At 42.8% G+C, this 14,549-nt stretch overlaps 1 protein-coding gene across 2 annotated transcripts in view; it reads left to right on the plus strand.

The window, feature by feature from the left end:
- The window catches only part of PDE6D (phosphodiesterase 6D), a 52,032-nt gene extending 42,199 nt beyond the window's left edge, over positions 1–9,833 (plus strand). For both annotated transcript variants that reach the window (XM_004310531.4, XM_019923637.3), the window contains exons 2-5: positions 5,745–5,833; positions 6,384–6,509; positions 7,249–7,354; positions 9,238–9,833. In XM_004310531.4, coding sequence (XP_004310579.1) covers positions 5,745–5,833; positions 6,384–6,509; positions 7,249–7,354; positions 9,238–9,319 — 403 coding nt within the window. In that variant the 3' untranslated portion in view covers positions 9,320–9,833. The remainder of the gene's footprint in view (positions 1–5,744; positions 5,834–6,383; positions 6,510–7,248; positions 7,355–9,237) is intronic.
- The last annotated feature ends 4,716 nt before the right edge of the window (positions 9,834–14,549 follow it).

Below are 14,549 nucleotides of genomic sequence, written 5' to 3' on the forward strand. Positions count from 1 at the left end.
TGACCTTTGAGTCTTAAAACTCAGGCTCTTTTTCTTTTAAAAATCTGGTTGGCAAAAAGCTGTTAAAACAAAGATGTTCTCAGCAGGATGATGATCAGTCATGAGACCTTGCCTTTCATTTCTGACATTTTCAGCCAAATATGCTTCCTCTTCTGTGGACCAATTTTTCACATTGTTATTATTTTAAGACACTTACCTCAATAATTTTTATTTCTTTTTACTGATAGGCTATCATGGATTTGTATTTTTATGATTTAGAAAGCTGTTCCCAAATGACTGCAGCTCTATCATGAACTAAGAGCCTTCCTTTTCACTCCTAAAATCACAGAACTTGGAGGGGCTCTAAGTAGCCTCAATCCCAGCATCACTGGATAGAGCTCTGTTATATTTCCCTAATGTTGTATTATTTACTGAAGCTAAAATCTCATAGGTTTTTGTTAGGATTATGAAATGAAGCACATGATATAGACACTAATAGATAGTGTCTATTTACCTAGTACCCCACTCATCTAACTGGTTTTTTCCAATCCCCATGCCTTCCCTTCTCACTCCACCACCACCTGCCAACTGCCTTCTCTACCTGAGGTCTGTCCCCAGCTCCTGCACTGGACTGCACCTAAATCATATCAGACCACATATCTGATTAGGGTACATGCAGGAACTGCCTAATTGTTGAATTGGCCAAAGATTTTTTTTTTACTATATTTCCCAAAAAGATAATTAAGTCCTTAATCTGATTATTTATAAAGAGAAGAGATGCTTATATTAGACAAACCATGTGTTTTTAGCAGCCTCTCTCCCTTGTTATAAAATGGAGGAAACTTAAATTCACTATCCACTATCAGAGAGAATACTCTAATTTAAGGCTGTTTTCTTTTCATCCCCTAACAGATGGAAGAGTAAGTCCTGGTCCCAGGCTTTTCTTCGCTGACTTGGGCCAGGGGTAGTAATTCTTTTTCTAGAAGCTACTAGGTCTGATCCATCTGTTGCTTTGTGGGGAGAACCCCTTCCCCAAGGCTTTTCTTGCAGTCGTTTTGCTGGAATGTCCTACTTGCATGTGAGCCTGGAACTTTAGAAGTAATTTTAGTTCTGTTATTTAATTTAAGAAAGTTTGGTGTCCAGTGTGGCTGTATTTGTACATAAGAGACTATCTGTAGAAAAAGAATAAAAAACGTGTACACAGCAGGTTGAATAAATACTGTGTCTTCTGAAAACCTTGGGCTTAAGTGTCTAAGGCAGTTCTGTTTAGATCAGCGCTCAGCGTGGACTTGCTAGAGCGTAGTATCTGTTGTTTTATTTCTCCAGTTGGGGAAGCTGTCTCTTCATATATGGAGACTCTAGAATGGGTAAGAATATGTGTAAAAAAAAAAAAAAAGAATATGTGTAGTAATTAGAATTGTAAGACATGGCCTAAGCAAGTATGGATACTTTTGACTTGCGTTTGGATTTAGTTGTTAAAAAAAAGTGGAGTGTAGAAATATGAAACAGAGGAGAGAAAACCACGTAGGTACAGCAGAGCAGCAGTATTCAGCAATACAGTGAGCATACAAGGAGGGTTTATTAGGATTATACACACGGAGAGGAGAGTAGCACAACGAACACAACTTCAAAGCAATGGTGGGTTCATGTCGGGGGACAGTGCACAAGCAGACCAAGGGCATAGGAAGTTTAGGGTACCCATCACATTCAAGGCACACTACTAGATAACCCTTGGTTCTCTTTTGTGACTTCTTTTTATATAGCAGCAAAACTTAGAAAGAATCTCTCTAGAGGGTTAAATGTAGTACCATTAAGTACATAATGATGCTAATCAACTGTGTTGTTCAGGGTTCTTCACTGCAAGCTACCAAACAGTAGGAAAGGCGCTCAAAGGCTCTCTGGTGCTTTCAGAACTGACTGAAGTTGGAGGAACAGGGGAAACACTGCAGAAAAGGTGGGGTTGGCACTACCTGCTGCCCCACCCTGAAGAAATGCTGACTTTTCCTCAAATCCTTGTGTGACTACAGCTTCAGGGTCCCAGGTGTCCAAGCCTAGGTCACGTGCTTGCCCCCAGCTGCACCATGACCAGGAGAGAAGGATCTGGATCTTCTAGTTGCTGTAGTGCAAAGCAGTCACTGCCTCCCATGGGGGAAAGGAGGCTGCAGGGTGCTGGTTTGGAAGAAGGTTTGGTTGCTAGACAGCAAAAAAAAAAAAATAAGGCATGTAAACTGTATCTATCTGAAGCTCAGTGTCTTCACAGATATTAACCATCTTTCTCAGGCTCAGCCAGCATGCATGGAGAATATTAATTTCATTTTCCTTTAATGATTTGTTCATTGTTTTTAAAAACAAAGACAAAAAAAAATAACAAAAAATAACTTGGGACTATCTTTTTAAATTCAGTCTTTATCAAAGTTGTATGTGTACATCATTTAGAGTCATAGTTCTACCCAGTTTCTAATGAAGAACAGCATTCCATGTGCTCCCATTCCTATTTTCTACTCCCCAGAGAAAACTATTTTCAATTCTTTCTAGCTGATTTATTTGGTATTAATCTTGATATTTCTAAATAGCACACTGTGGTGATGTCTTAATGTTTCCGTTTGGGGCATTATTTATCAACTTCCCACGATGGAAATGAGTTTTGTTCTTTCTCAACACTTTATGCTTAATCACACATACACTCTCTTCTCCTTCCCCCATCCTCCCAGGATAATTGTATTGGATCCATAGCCTGTGTTTTTATTATCATTACATCGACACTGTTTGCAATGAAGCCATGTAGTATAATGTGACTACTACTTTCTCCACCTTTGATTTTTCCCTGATGTTAATAATTGTCTTGGTTTTTTAATTCATTTGCTTCAATTTTCTATACTTCTCACTGACGTGACCCCCAAATCTCCCCTAACTGAATAAATCCTCTTTCCATATAAACACATTAGATATTCTATGAATTTCATCTTTTTTTTAAATTTCATCTTTTAATTTTTGGGGTTTTTTTGGCTGCACTGGGTCTTCATTGCTGCGCGCGGGCTTTCTCTAGTTGCAGCGAGTGGGGGCTACTCTTTGTTGCAGTGCGCGACTTCTCATTGCAGTGGCTTCTCTTGTTGCGGAGCACGGGCTCTAGGCGTGCAGGCTTCGTAGTTGCAGCAATGCGGGCTCAGTAGTTGTGGCTTGCGGGCTCTAGAGTGCAGGCTCAGTAGTTGTGGCGCACAGGCTTAGTTGCTTCGTGGCATGTGTATCTTCCCGGACCAGGGATCGAACCCATGTCCCCTGCACTGGCAGGCGGATTCTTAACCACTGTGCCACCCGGGAAGTCCAAATTTCATCTTCTAAAAAAGAAATCTCTTCCTAAGTGTTCTGACTTGCTCCTATCTGGACCCTGGACCAGTCACCCTCCAAGCCTGCTAAGGAGCTATTATTGTCTTGGGGTCTCCTTCAACATCACTCTAAGGACCCCTTTACCTGTCTCTTGTTTTAGATCCCTTGCTTCCTCGATTCAGTGTCATCCTCTTCCTTGGTCTTCCCTGTCATTTTGAAGGAGCATGTTACCATTCGTTTCTTTTTTTTTTTTTTTTAATTATTTATTTATTTTTGGCTGCGTTGGGTCTTCGTTGCTGCTTGTGGTCTTTCTCTAGTTGCAGAGAGCAGGGGCTACTCTTCGTTGTGGTATGCAGCCTTGTCATTGCGGTGGCTTCTCTTGTTGCGGAGCATGGGCTCTAGTTGCGTGGGCTCTAGTAGTTGTGGCCCATGGGCTTAGTTACTCCACAGCATGTGGGATCTTCCTGGACCAGGAATCGAACCTGTGTCCCCTGCATTGGCAGGCAGATTCTTAATCACTGTACCATCAGGGAAGCCCACCATTCGTTTCTTGCGAAAGTAAAGGTTTTTTTAGTTTTAGGAATCATTTCCTTGAGAATTTTAAAGGCACTGCTCCATTTTTTTCTGTCCTCCAGAGTCCCTGTTGAAAAGTCTCATTCATTCTGATTTTGACCCTTTGCGTAACAACTTATTTTCCCTCTGGAAGCTTCTCTTTAACCTTGATGTTCTGCAAGTTCACAATGATGTAAGTTGGGCCCTCGCTGGACCTTTTCTTGAATTCATTTGTTTGATGACTTCCTCTCCTTGGTGTTTTCTGTTTTTTCTCAAATTCCTGCTAGTTAGATGTTGAACCTCTTGTACTGATGTCCAGTTTTTGCATCTTTACTCTCCTGTTTTTTATCCTTGTAGTCTTTTTCTTTTTCTTTCTGAAATAATCTCTCAACTTTGTCTTCCAAACCTTGTGTGGAGTTGTTTGGTTCTGCTATCAAAATGTATATTTTCCTAGAGTTTTTTTTGTCCTCTGAACATACTTTTTTTATTTAATTGGTATTGTTGATGCATTTATTGTATGATGAGCAATACAGAAACAAGAAAATATAAATATGTAGGTTAGAAGGCATTTTCTGACTGAAAGAGATAATCAGTTGACCAGTCTCAAAAGTTGTAACCTTGAGCCAAAGAAAAATCACCTAAAATACACAAAATTCAATGGTATACAATTTTTAGTACAGTATTTATAAGGATTATGTTTTTTTTAAGATTTTTTTTTTTTTTTTTTTTTTTTTTTGGCTGCTTCGGGTCTTAGTTGCAGCACACGGGATCTTCGTTGAGGCATGTGGGATATTTTGTTGCGGTGCACGGGCTTCTCTCTAGTTGTGGTGCATGGGCTCCAGGGCGCGTGGGCTCTGTAGTTTGTGGCACTCGGGCTGTGTAGTTTGTGACACTCGGGCTCTCTAGTTGAGGTGCATGTGCTCAGTAGTTGTGGTGCACTGGCTTAGTTTCCCCGCAGCATGTGGGATGTTAGTTCCCTGACCAGGGATCGAACCGATGTCCCCTGTATTGTAAGGTGGATTCTTTACCACTGGACCAGCAGGGAAGTCCCTGTAAGGATTATGTTTTGCTGGTTGTTTTTGTGTTTGTTTTTAATGCTCATTTTTAAAAGTTTATATCTTCCTCTGTAGTCTTTTTTTCCCTCTAAGTTGCTTTTCTTCCTCTTTGTTTTGGTCTGTCTTTCATAGTAAATGCTTTCTTGAGTTTCTAGTGATCCTTGGTTATCTTCTCATATTTAAGAGCAGGCCACTAAAAAGCTACTTGAGAGGTCTGAACTTGTGAGTAAAGCTTATGGACTGTGATCTTCACTGTAGGGCAATCTGCCTGAGTCATTTACTGGAATTTCTCTCATATCTGTTTCTTTAGGTCTTTTATCTTGGCTGGTCATATTCTGTTGGAAAATTTTAAATTTTGCACTGTTCATTTTCTACCTCTTTCTTGCAATTTCTAGATGTGTACAGTCTGAGTTCTCATGTTGTAGACAAAAATATCTCCCCTGGGTCTCTGCTTTTTCCTTTAAATGCCTTTTGTACTCTCCTAAACATTCTTTTTTTTTTTTTTAAATAAATATTTATTTGGCTGTGCCAGGTCTTAGCTGCGGCAAGCAGGATCTTCATTGCCGCATGCGGCATCTTTAGTTGCGGCATGTGGGATCTAGTTCCCTGACCAGGGATCAAACCCGGGCCCCCTGCATTGGGAACATGAAGTCTTAACCATTGAACCACCAGGGAAGTCCCTCTCCTACACATTCTTATTGGCTTTCTTGGCACTTAGCAGTTAGGCCCACTTGCTAAAAAATAAACAAGAGTTGATAGGAGCAAATCTGAAACACCTAGAGTACAAAATAGGAGTCACTTCAGTGCCTTGTTTTTCCTTAATATATTGATCAGAAATTGGATGAACCTTCGGGATGCTGAGACAGGGAAGATACTCTGGCAAGGAACAGAAGACCTGTCAGTCCCTGGAGTGGAGCATGAAGGTACTTTCCACCCTTTGTCTGCACAGGGCTGATGACGCAGAGCAGGCCTAGGCATCAGGGAACTGAGTTAATGGAGACCCACCAGGGGACAGGCCTCTGCAGGCATAGCACGTCAGTCCACGTGGTGCTGAGATGTCTAGTTTCTTTCTTATGTTTCTTTCTCCTACTTCCCAAAACCCACCTCGTGCTGAAATTTTAGCATTAGAACATACCCAAAGATACAAAGATCTCAACTTTTTTCTGAAAGAAACTTTGTGTTTTTATCTCCCTGAAATAAAAGAAAAACCAAGGGAACAGAATAGAAAGAAGGTTCCCATTCAGCCCCTTTCCTGATAAGAGGAGCTGGGTACGGCCTTTAGATGCACTAAATCTATTGTTCCTTGAAGATCTTTCAGTCAAATGCACTGGACCAGTTTGGGACCTCTGCCTTTAATTAAAGTGTAATTCTGTTACCAAGGCATTTTATGAAATTTAACATAGATAATATACGCTCTAAATCATCTCTAAGAAGCTCCCAGAAATGCTTTCAATATTTCTTTTTCTTTACCAGCCCGTGTTCCCAAGAAAATCCTCAAGTGCAAGGCAGTGTCTCGAGAATTGAACTTCTCTTCAGCAGAGCAAATGGAAAAATTCCGCCTGGAACAAAAAGTTTACTTCAAAGGGCAATGCCTAGAAGGTATTCTGCTGCCAACATGCCTGAAATCTGGGCTTAGGGACAAAATCTGGACAGGGACAGAAGTCAAGACCCAGTGAACTAAAGCACTGCTTTGATAACATTTATTTTGCAACTCAGTTTGTGATAGGGTTCCTACACCCTGGCAGACTGGGGAGCCCTGGCGAAAAGAAGCAAAAACAAAGCTGGCAACTACAAGGGGCTCTGAGCCCAACAAAAGGGTTACTGACCCTGGAGGGCCTGAGGGTGGTGCCTGCTTTGTCACTGGCGTGGTATTATAACATGGTCACAAGGAAGCTGCTGGTTAGGGCCTGGTACAGTGCTCTCCATACCGTCTTGTACAGATTTGACTGGCAAGGCCACTCTGCATTGAGTTTTTACCGTGAAGTCTAAGAGTGTACATATGTGTCTTAGAGCTGAAATTCCAAGTGAAAAGGCCTGTTCTGTACTTCCATACTTCCTGGATGTATATAATTTACATCCAGCCTACTGCTAAGAAAATATTGCTGTGGCCCTAGTGCTTTAGATCCCAGAGCATAGGGAGCAGGCCTCTAGTGTGGTTCAGGGGACACAGCCTGAAGGGGGCTTCCATGTCCTTTCCTATGCCTCTGGCCTGGGAAGTTTCTGATGGCTTCAGTGGTGCTTCCTGGGGTAGGAAGAGGCTTGCCCTAAAGGATGGGGACCTGGAGCCCTGAGACTCTGCCCAGGGTGCCAGCTCACCTGCTTTTCCTTCTTCCTTCAGAATGGTTCTTCGAGTTTGGCTTTGTGATCCCTAACTCCACAAACACCTGGCAGTCCCTGATAGAGGCAGCGCCCGAGTCCCAGATGATGCCAGCCAGCGTGCTAACGTGAGTGAGCGGGCCGCAGGAACTGTGGAGGTGTCTAGAAGCAGGAATTCCAGGCACGTGGGACTCGTGGTCCCGTTCAACAGGCAGGCAATCTAGGTTGAGAACAAGGGTAAAAGAGTATCCAGTGGTATCCGAAGTTACAGCTTACTGACTTTTGTCATGTGAAAAAGACAGTGTGATAGAATGGAAAGAATTAGAAACGTCAGATTAAACCTTTAGACTAAATTCCTGATTAACCATGACTAGCTGTGTAATCTTGGACAATGTACTTTACCTCTCTGGGCCTTATTCTCCTCCTCTCTAAATGTAGAATTAATAGTTATCTCTTACAGAGGTATAGTGAGGATAAAATGAGATGATATGGAAGGAAACTGGCATATAATATATATTAAGTCTATGCTAATTGGCTCCCTTTCCTTACTATCAAACTTCTGCTGCTCTGTACTTTGTTTGAATGGCCTTCAGTGGAATCTGGCAAAGTCCTAATTCTGTTTTAGAGGATAATATTTGGTTATAGTTTTTCAGAGACTAGCTTACAATTTTAATAGATATGCCTCCAGCTCAAAGAATAATTAGTTTGTCCTTTGTCCCCAAAAGTCAGTCAATAACTGCCTACCTACCATTTTTCTCTTGGGAAAAGATTTTAGTCTTTTAAAAGTTTTAGCAATATTGCCTAGTAACAAATTATTCACACAGATAATTGTGCAATATTGGATCATCTCTTTAAACAGGTCCTTTATGAAAGCCACATTGAATTTGTAAATAGAGGTTATTTATTTTATAAGTCTTGAATAGATTTTTAATTTGTATAATAGTACGTATTTTTATATTCCATCAACCAGTCAGATCTTGAGTTCCTTATTTACCTATTTTATAATTAATTACTAGCAAGAAGATATCTGCTGGATATTAATTACCCTGGGAAAGTACAGTGTCATATGTAGAAGGGCATTTTTTAGATTTTATTAACCATTATTTGACTTATTCTTGTCCAGGCCTGATTTCTTTCAGGTATTAACACCACTAAGTCTGTGATAACATATTTAGTTTATTTAAGTTATGTCTTACTTTTTAGAACCCCAGAGTAGTACCACTGTTACCTTTAACTTAGTACAGGAGTAGTTTGATTTGGAAACACTGAGATAACCACCAAGAAAAATGAAATTGCACACTGTATACAATACAGGTGTATTGTTTGAGGTTCTTAAGCCATAAGCCATAGAAACTGACTCTGGCTTACAGGACAGCGTTGAAAGGGTAGGGCCGAGACCTGAGAAACTCGAAAGATGCAGGTGGCAGGAACTGTGGATGGTTTCCTCAAGGAGCAGCTGTGGGAAGGATCTTGCTCAGGGGAGAGAGTCTGATTGGCCCAAATTACATCCTGTGCCCACCCCTTTGCCAGGTGAGGGGGGAGCCACTTGGTTGACCCATGGACTGGAGATAGGGTGGTTCCCCAAGAGAAGAACAGAGTGCTGTTACTCAAAGTGAGGAGAATAGATGCAGGACAGGCCAACCCACAGCTGTCCACCAGAGTAAGTTTTATAGGAAAAGATACGTCCGCAGGTTTCCATGTGAATCAGAAAGTCAGTCATATTTATAGGCACTGCTGTGTGCAAAGCACTCTAAGGGCCTTAGGTATACTGTGGATTAACACTTGCTCCCTCTTATGATTTCTGAACTTGAAGAAGACCTACCTAGTCACATAAGTTAAATGTCATGTTAGACATCTAACCCCATATGGACACAGATTTTAACATCCCCAAGCCAAGGTTATAGGTGGGTGCATGTCCACAGGCCCAGCAGACCCAGATTGAAACCACTTTGTGGAAATGAGATCTGTTGTCTAACACACTCACTCTTTCGCCCTCTCTTCTTACTTATAGTGGAAATGTTATCATAGAGACAAAGTTTTTTGACGACGATCTTCTTGTAAGCACATCCAGAGTGAGACTTTTCTACGTTTGAGAGAAGAATATGTGTGCATTTCAAGAATTCATTTTTTTAGGGGGAAGGAGGAAACTGTTTACTTTTTTCCTCTATACATTTGATTTTTGACACTTCCACCCCTAATTCCCTCTACGGCAAAACCCACCTGCGGCCACCAGGGGACCAGCTCTGTGTAGGTAACCAGATGGCTTTTTTCTCTCAAGCCACCATCTTCAACTGACCAGATTAAACTCCCAATCCCGGACCAGGGCAGAGGGCATGCCTCAACTCCTTCTTGGAGTAGACACGGGGACAAACACATACCACAAGCTGTTCCCGTCACCCTGCCTCCTTCTTGGGTCCTGCAGGCAACACATCTTCCTTTGGCCCCTGGTTTTGGAAAAGTTCAAGTTCCTGACCCACGTTTAGTTTTTTCCTACCATTTCTATTTCATACATTCTCATACATTTAACTTGTAAAATAGACTGTGATATTATTGTTACATAGTGAATTAAAACATATGAATTAAAATATTCCTATGTCTTTAGCATGGCATTGCTTTCATCTCTCCTTTTTTTGGAATGTGAACCTGGCTCCATGATGGGAAGAAAGACATTTAACAGACCAGACAGTAGGATCACAGCTATATTTTACTCCAGAGATCAACTGATAGATCTTGTGGTTCCTGAGTGCTTCAGTTGCTGCTTTCCAAGAAGGTACAACATACCTGAACAAGACCCATGACCTTGACATTTGTCTTTTAGATGTGATATTTCGTGGTTCTCTTCCACAACATACATGCACCCTCTGCTTGTTTGTACTGTTTTTAACTTTTTCCCTTCTTTTATAATGTGCATTTGTTCAAGAAGTTTCCAGAAAGGTTAGAAGTTCTAAGTTGGTAGAGTAAGGACTCTTATTCCTAAATGAGAAACTAGAATTTTCAAAATGAAGAAAAGATCTCCCTAAACTCAACTGGAGAACAATGGGAAGGCATCCAGGATGGGGTGGGATGCTGAGAGGCCTTAAAACCAGTGGTCAGAGGAAGCCCATGTGACAGAGAAGTAGTTATATCTGCAGTGCTTCCAAGTCTGACAATAGAGAGAAAACTAAAAAGGGCTCTCTTTCAGGAACTTAGCTCTGAGCTACCAGTAGCCTTCACTGTCCTTTATAAAATACCAACAATTAAAAGTTTTCTGGTTCCTCCTGTACTAAGGTCTGAGGCCAGAGGAGGGAAAATGCACCGAGAGATGGGCTCTCCTTGGTGTAGCCCCTGCTCCTAGATTCCTGCTCTCCTTCCATCTGTTACCGCAAAGGGCCTGTTTGCATATGTGGGTGGGGAGGAGAAGCAGTACATTTTTAGTACACTATCGCCATCTTTCAGTGATGACTCCATTCTTCACATTAGATCTGTTATCTTCAAAAGCTAATTTTTAAATACCAAAGGTTGGATAAAAAAACAACAACAAGGTAAAAGTGAATCAAGCTTTTCTTTTGCTTTCCAAAACTGCCATGTCTTTTCTCAGAGTGGACCTGTCTCCTTCCCTTTTCCTGGACTATATCTTCTCCCCAGAGTCCCATCAGGGAAGGCTGTCAGGGGCCTGGACACATGCTGATGGAGAAAGGACTTCCCAGGGAAGGCTTCTCCACCCGCTTAGACCTCCTTCACTGCCCTTCTCCACTCACTCACCCAGCCAACAGTCAGGGACACACTTCTTTGCTAGCCGCTCTGAGAAAAACAAAAAGAATCGTAGTCCAGTCGTTCTTAGAAGCTTGCCATCTCTCCAGGTACATGTGCTCAGGCAAAATTGCTCATTTTATCATGAAACAAGCAAGACAAAAGAAGCGTGTGCCTCAGGCACAATACTGATCAAGGGGTTGCAAGCGTGGGTGGGATTTGAACTGATGGGAAGGATCGCTGAATGCTATAGTGGGAGGAGAAGGGAAGTGGTACAGGCCAGGGAAGAAGTCAGGCAGAAGGAGAGGGAGGACACGGGAGCTGCAGGGACCAGGGCCCTAGGTAGGTTAAGGTCAGCGCTTGTAGGGTGGGTGCTGGTCCAAATGCCTGAAAATATGGAGGGTTTGTGGATATATTAAAGGCCACAAAATGTTATTGGAAGGAGAAGCATACAGATCAGGCCTGGCACAGTGACAGCCACTGGTTCTCAGACATCTATGGCACCTGCCCACACCCAGAGATTCTGACTCAGTATGTGTGGATCCCAGAAATCTGCCTATGGAAGCACCCCAAGTGATTCTGCTACAGGTGTTCTGTGGACCGTATTTTGAAATACTGGTAGAGGCATTTAGTGAATATTAGAGACATACCTGTGTACACTGGTGGCCATAAGATAAACTGAGATCTCCAAGCATGCTTAAGGAACAGAAAGGGTGGTCCCAGTTCTGCCCTGTGCCAGGGAGGGGAAGCTTTCAGTTGCTCAGGGCAATCAAGAGGAACTTTAGCGTCTTCAGAGGAGAGGACAGAAGAATCCCAGGCAGCATGGCCTTGGAGAAAGACTTGAGAGAACTTAAAGGATCTGTCAAACATAGATTTCCATTTAGAGAGTTTTGGTTAAGGTTTCCTGTGTGATGTGAGTAAACAGTCTCGTCCATCTTCCCATCTGTTCTACTGGCCAGTGTGCTGAGTGACTTCTGTGATGGAGCACATGGGGAAGCACTGAGTCTGGCCCTGGTTGGGCATGAGGGGGTGGAGGAATCACAGTCTACCGAAGAGGATCTAGCCACATTCAGGCCACACTTACAGGCCTGTTATGTATATCAGTAAGATGTCGTGTGAGGCACAGGCCAGCCTTTCCTGAGCTTTGTCCCTAGTTGAGCAATTATAAGTGCCTGCCATAAGAGAAGGACAAGGTGGGCATTTAAAGGAAGAAGAGATTACATGCAGTTCAGAAAAATCAGGAAAGCCCTCTCTTCTCTGGATCCTTCAACTCTCAGCCTACAAAATATGTTCAAGTTGCCCTAAAAAAAATAAGCTTTTATAAAGAAGGCTTTCCTTCAGTCCCGCATGGCCTTCAGCTCCCGCTCCCTCCTTTTCTTTCTCTACAGATTCAAACCTCTCGGAATTGTCTCCACTCACTCTCTGCACCCCCTACCTCTCATTGACTCCTCAACCCACGGCTTTCTGGCTCTGGCCTGTGGCTTCCTCTCCTTCGAGGCATCAGTGAACTCCACTGAGCCACTGCCCCCATCCGGTCCTTCTTGCTTTATCTCCTGGGACTCTGGGAGCCTCTTGGCTGAGTGTCTGTTCCTTGCCCCTTTGCAGGCTCTTCATTTTCCTCCAGCTGCCTTGTCCCTAAAATGTTTGTTGGTGGATTTGGGATTTTTTTTTTTAGCTATTATATATTGAGAAAATGCTTGTGCAAATTCTTCTTTTTTTTTTTTGGCCACACCTCGCAGCATGCAGGATCTTAGTTCCCCAACCAGGGATCAAAGCCATGCCCCCTACAGTGGTAGCTCGGAGTCCCAACCACTGGACCACCAGGGAATTCCCACTTGTGCAAATTCCTTAAGCATTATACATTCACTGCATGCATATTTATTGAACACTTTTTATGTACCAGACACTTGTTGGACAAGATGAGTGAAGTCCCTACCATTAGATTCTAATGAGAGGAGACAGAAAGCAGATAATTTCAGATAGTAGTCAGTGCTCTGAAGAAAACAGGACAGTGCAAGGGCAGCATGTCTGAAATGAGGAGGTGAAGAAACAGAAAGAAGTCAGCATTCAGCTTTTGACCCCAAAACAGGATTGACGAGTCCCCAGCAAGTCAACAGTCTGGAAAGCCAGGATTTACTCAAAGGAAAAGATTTTTTAAATCCCTTAACCTATCATCAGCAAAGTAAGAACCAGATGTGCCACACTTGATACTACAAAGGACTCAGGGTATGACAGGGAAGGCCCTGCCTTGTGGGAGGAGTGACAGCCTCCCCTTCCACCCTGCGAAGGATGGAGAGGAGGAAGCAGGGCAAAGAGGCCCAGTGCTGATGTCCTCGCTTTCCTCCACCCATCAGGCCTGGGTGGAAAGGCTGGATAGAAACATCTGCCCAGGTGTGGGGGAAAGATGAGAACTTCCTAGAGGTTAGTGGGGAGGGTTGGCTGCCCAGCAATCCAGTAGACGGAGGCCTATTCACTTAGCTTCATAACCATCTCCCCTATAGTGTCCTCCATGCCTACCACCCCGGCCGCGGTTCCTATATCCATCTGGGGCGAGTCTAGCTGATGGCATGGCCTCCCCTTGTGATTTATCCTTCACATCACAACCAGAGAGCCCCAGGATGTGCATCTGCTCACCAATTCCTGGGTATTGTCGAGTTTATTTTTAGAACTTCTTGCTAGTGACCTGGTAATTGTTTTGCAGCATTCAAAATGCACTGTTAAAATGGTCCTCAAAGTGAAAACATTAAATGGCTTAGCAGTTCTTTTTGGTGCTTTTGTTTGGTCTGAAACTGAGCAGCTTCAACTATAGCTTTGAATAAACTGAGGGATGCAATGCAGTGGACTGAGAAGCAGAAATCTGGTAAATATACTTGGTTCCCAAACCATATACACCGAGGCACCCCGGGCACTGCAGCAAGTTCACAGGGCTGCCGTAGGATCGTTTAGTTTTTTAAGGACATGCAGTGATACGGGACATCTGTCATACACTGCTCAAAATCAACGTGAACAGGAAATGAGGGGAGTGGTGTCCAATCTGATTCCAGGTTTGAGAAGCTGTGCAGTGCCCAACAGGCACACACGCTCCATTAGTAAGTCACTGTGATGATAAATGAAATAAAAATATTTTTTTCTCTCAATCTATGTGGCTTTTCTTTTTCCAAAATAATACAACAGCTACTAAGTTAGGACATAAATACTTAATAAGTTGTTTGGACCTAACTACTTAAGTAGAATTGTTAGTTATTTGTTTTGACCTAGTTGCACCGTGAAAAAAATTGCTGAGACACAAAGATTACTGTAAACAGAGAGCGTTCGGGGATCTCTGATAAAGCCCTTAGTTTAAAATTATGCCTTTCAGAGGATTAGAAACACATATGCAGGGACTTCCCTGGTTTCCCAGTGGTTTTCTGTGCTCCCAACCTCGGGGGCCTGGGTTCAACCCCTGGTCAGGGAACTAGATCCCGCATGCGGCAATGAAGATCACACATGCTGCAACTAAGACCCAGCACATCCAAATGAATTAAATAAATAAAAAAATTTTTTTAAAAAGAAAAGAAACCACACGCACACAAACATCACTGGCAGCAGTAGCAT

Source organism: Tursiops truncatus, chromosome 7, assembly GCF_011762595.2.
Source record: "Tursiops truncatus isolate mTurTru1 chromosome 7, mTurTru1.mat.Y, whole genome shotgun sequence".
Classification (NCBI taxonomy): Eukaryota; Metazoa; Chordata; class Mammalia; order Artiodactyla; family Delphinidae; genus Tursiops; species Tursiops truncatus.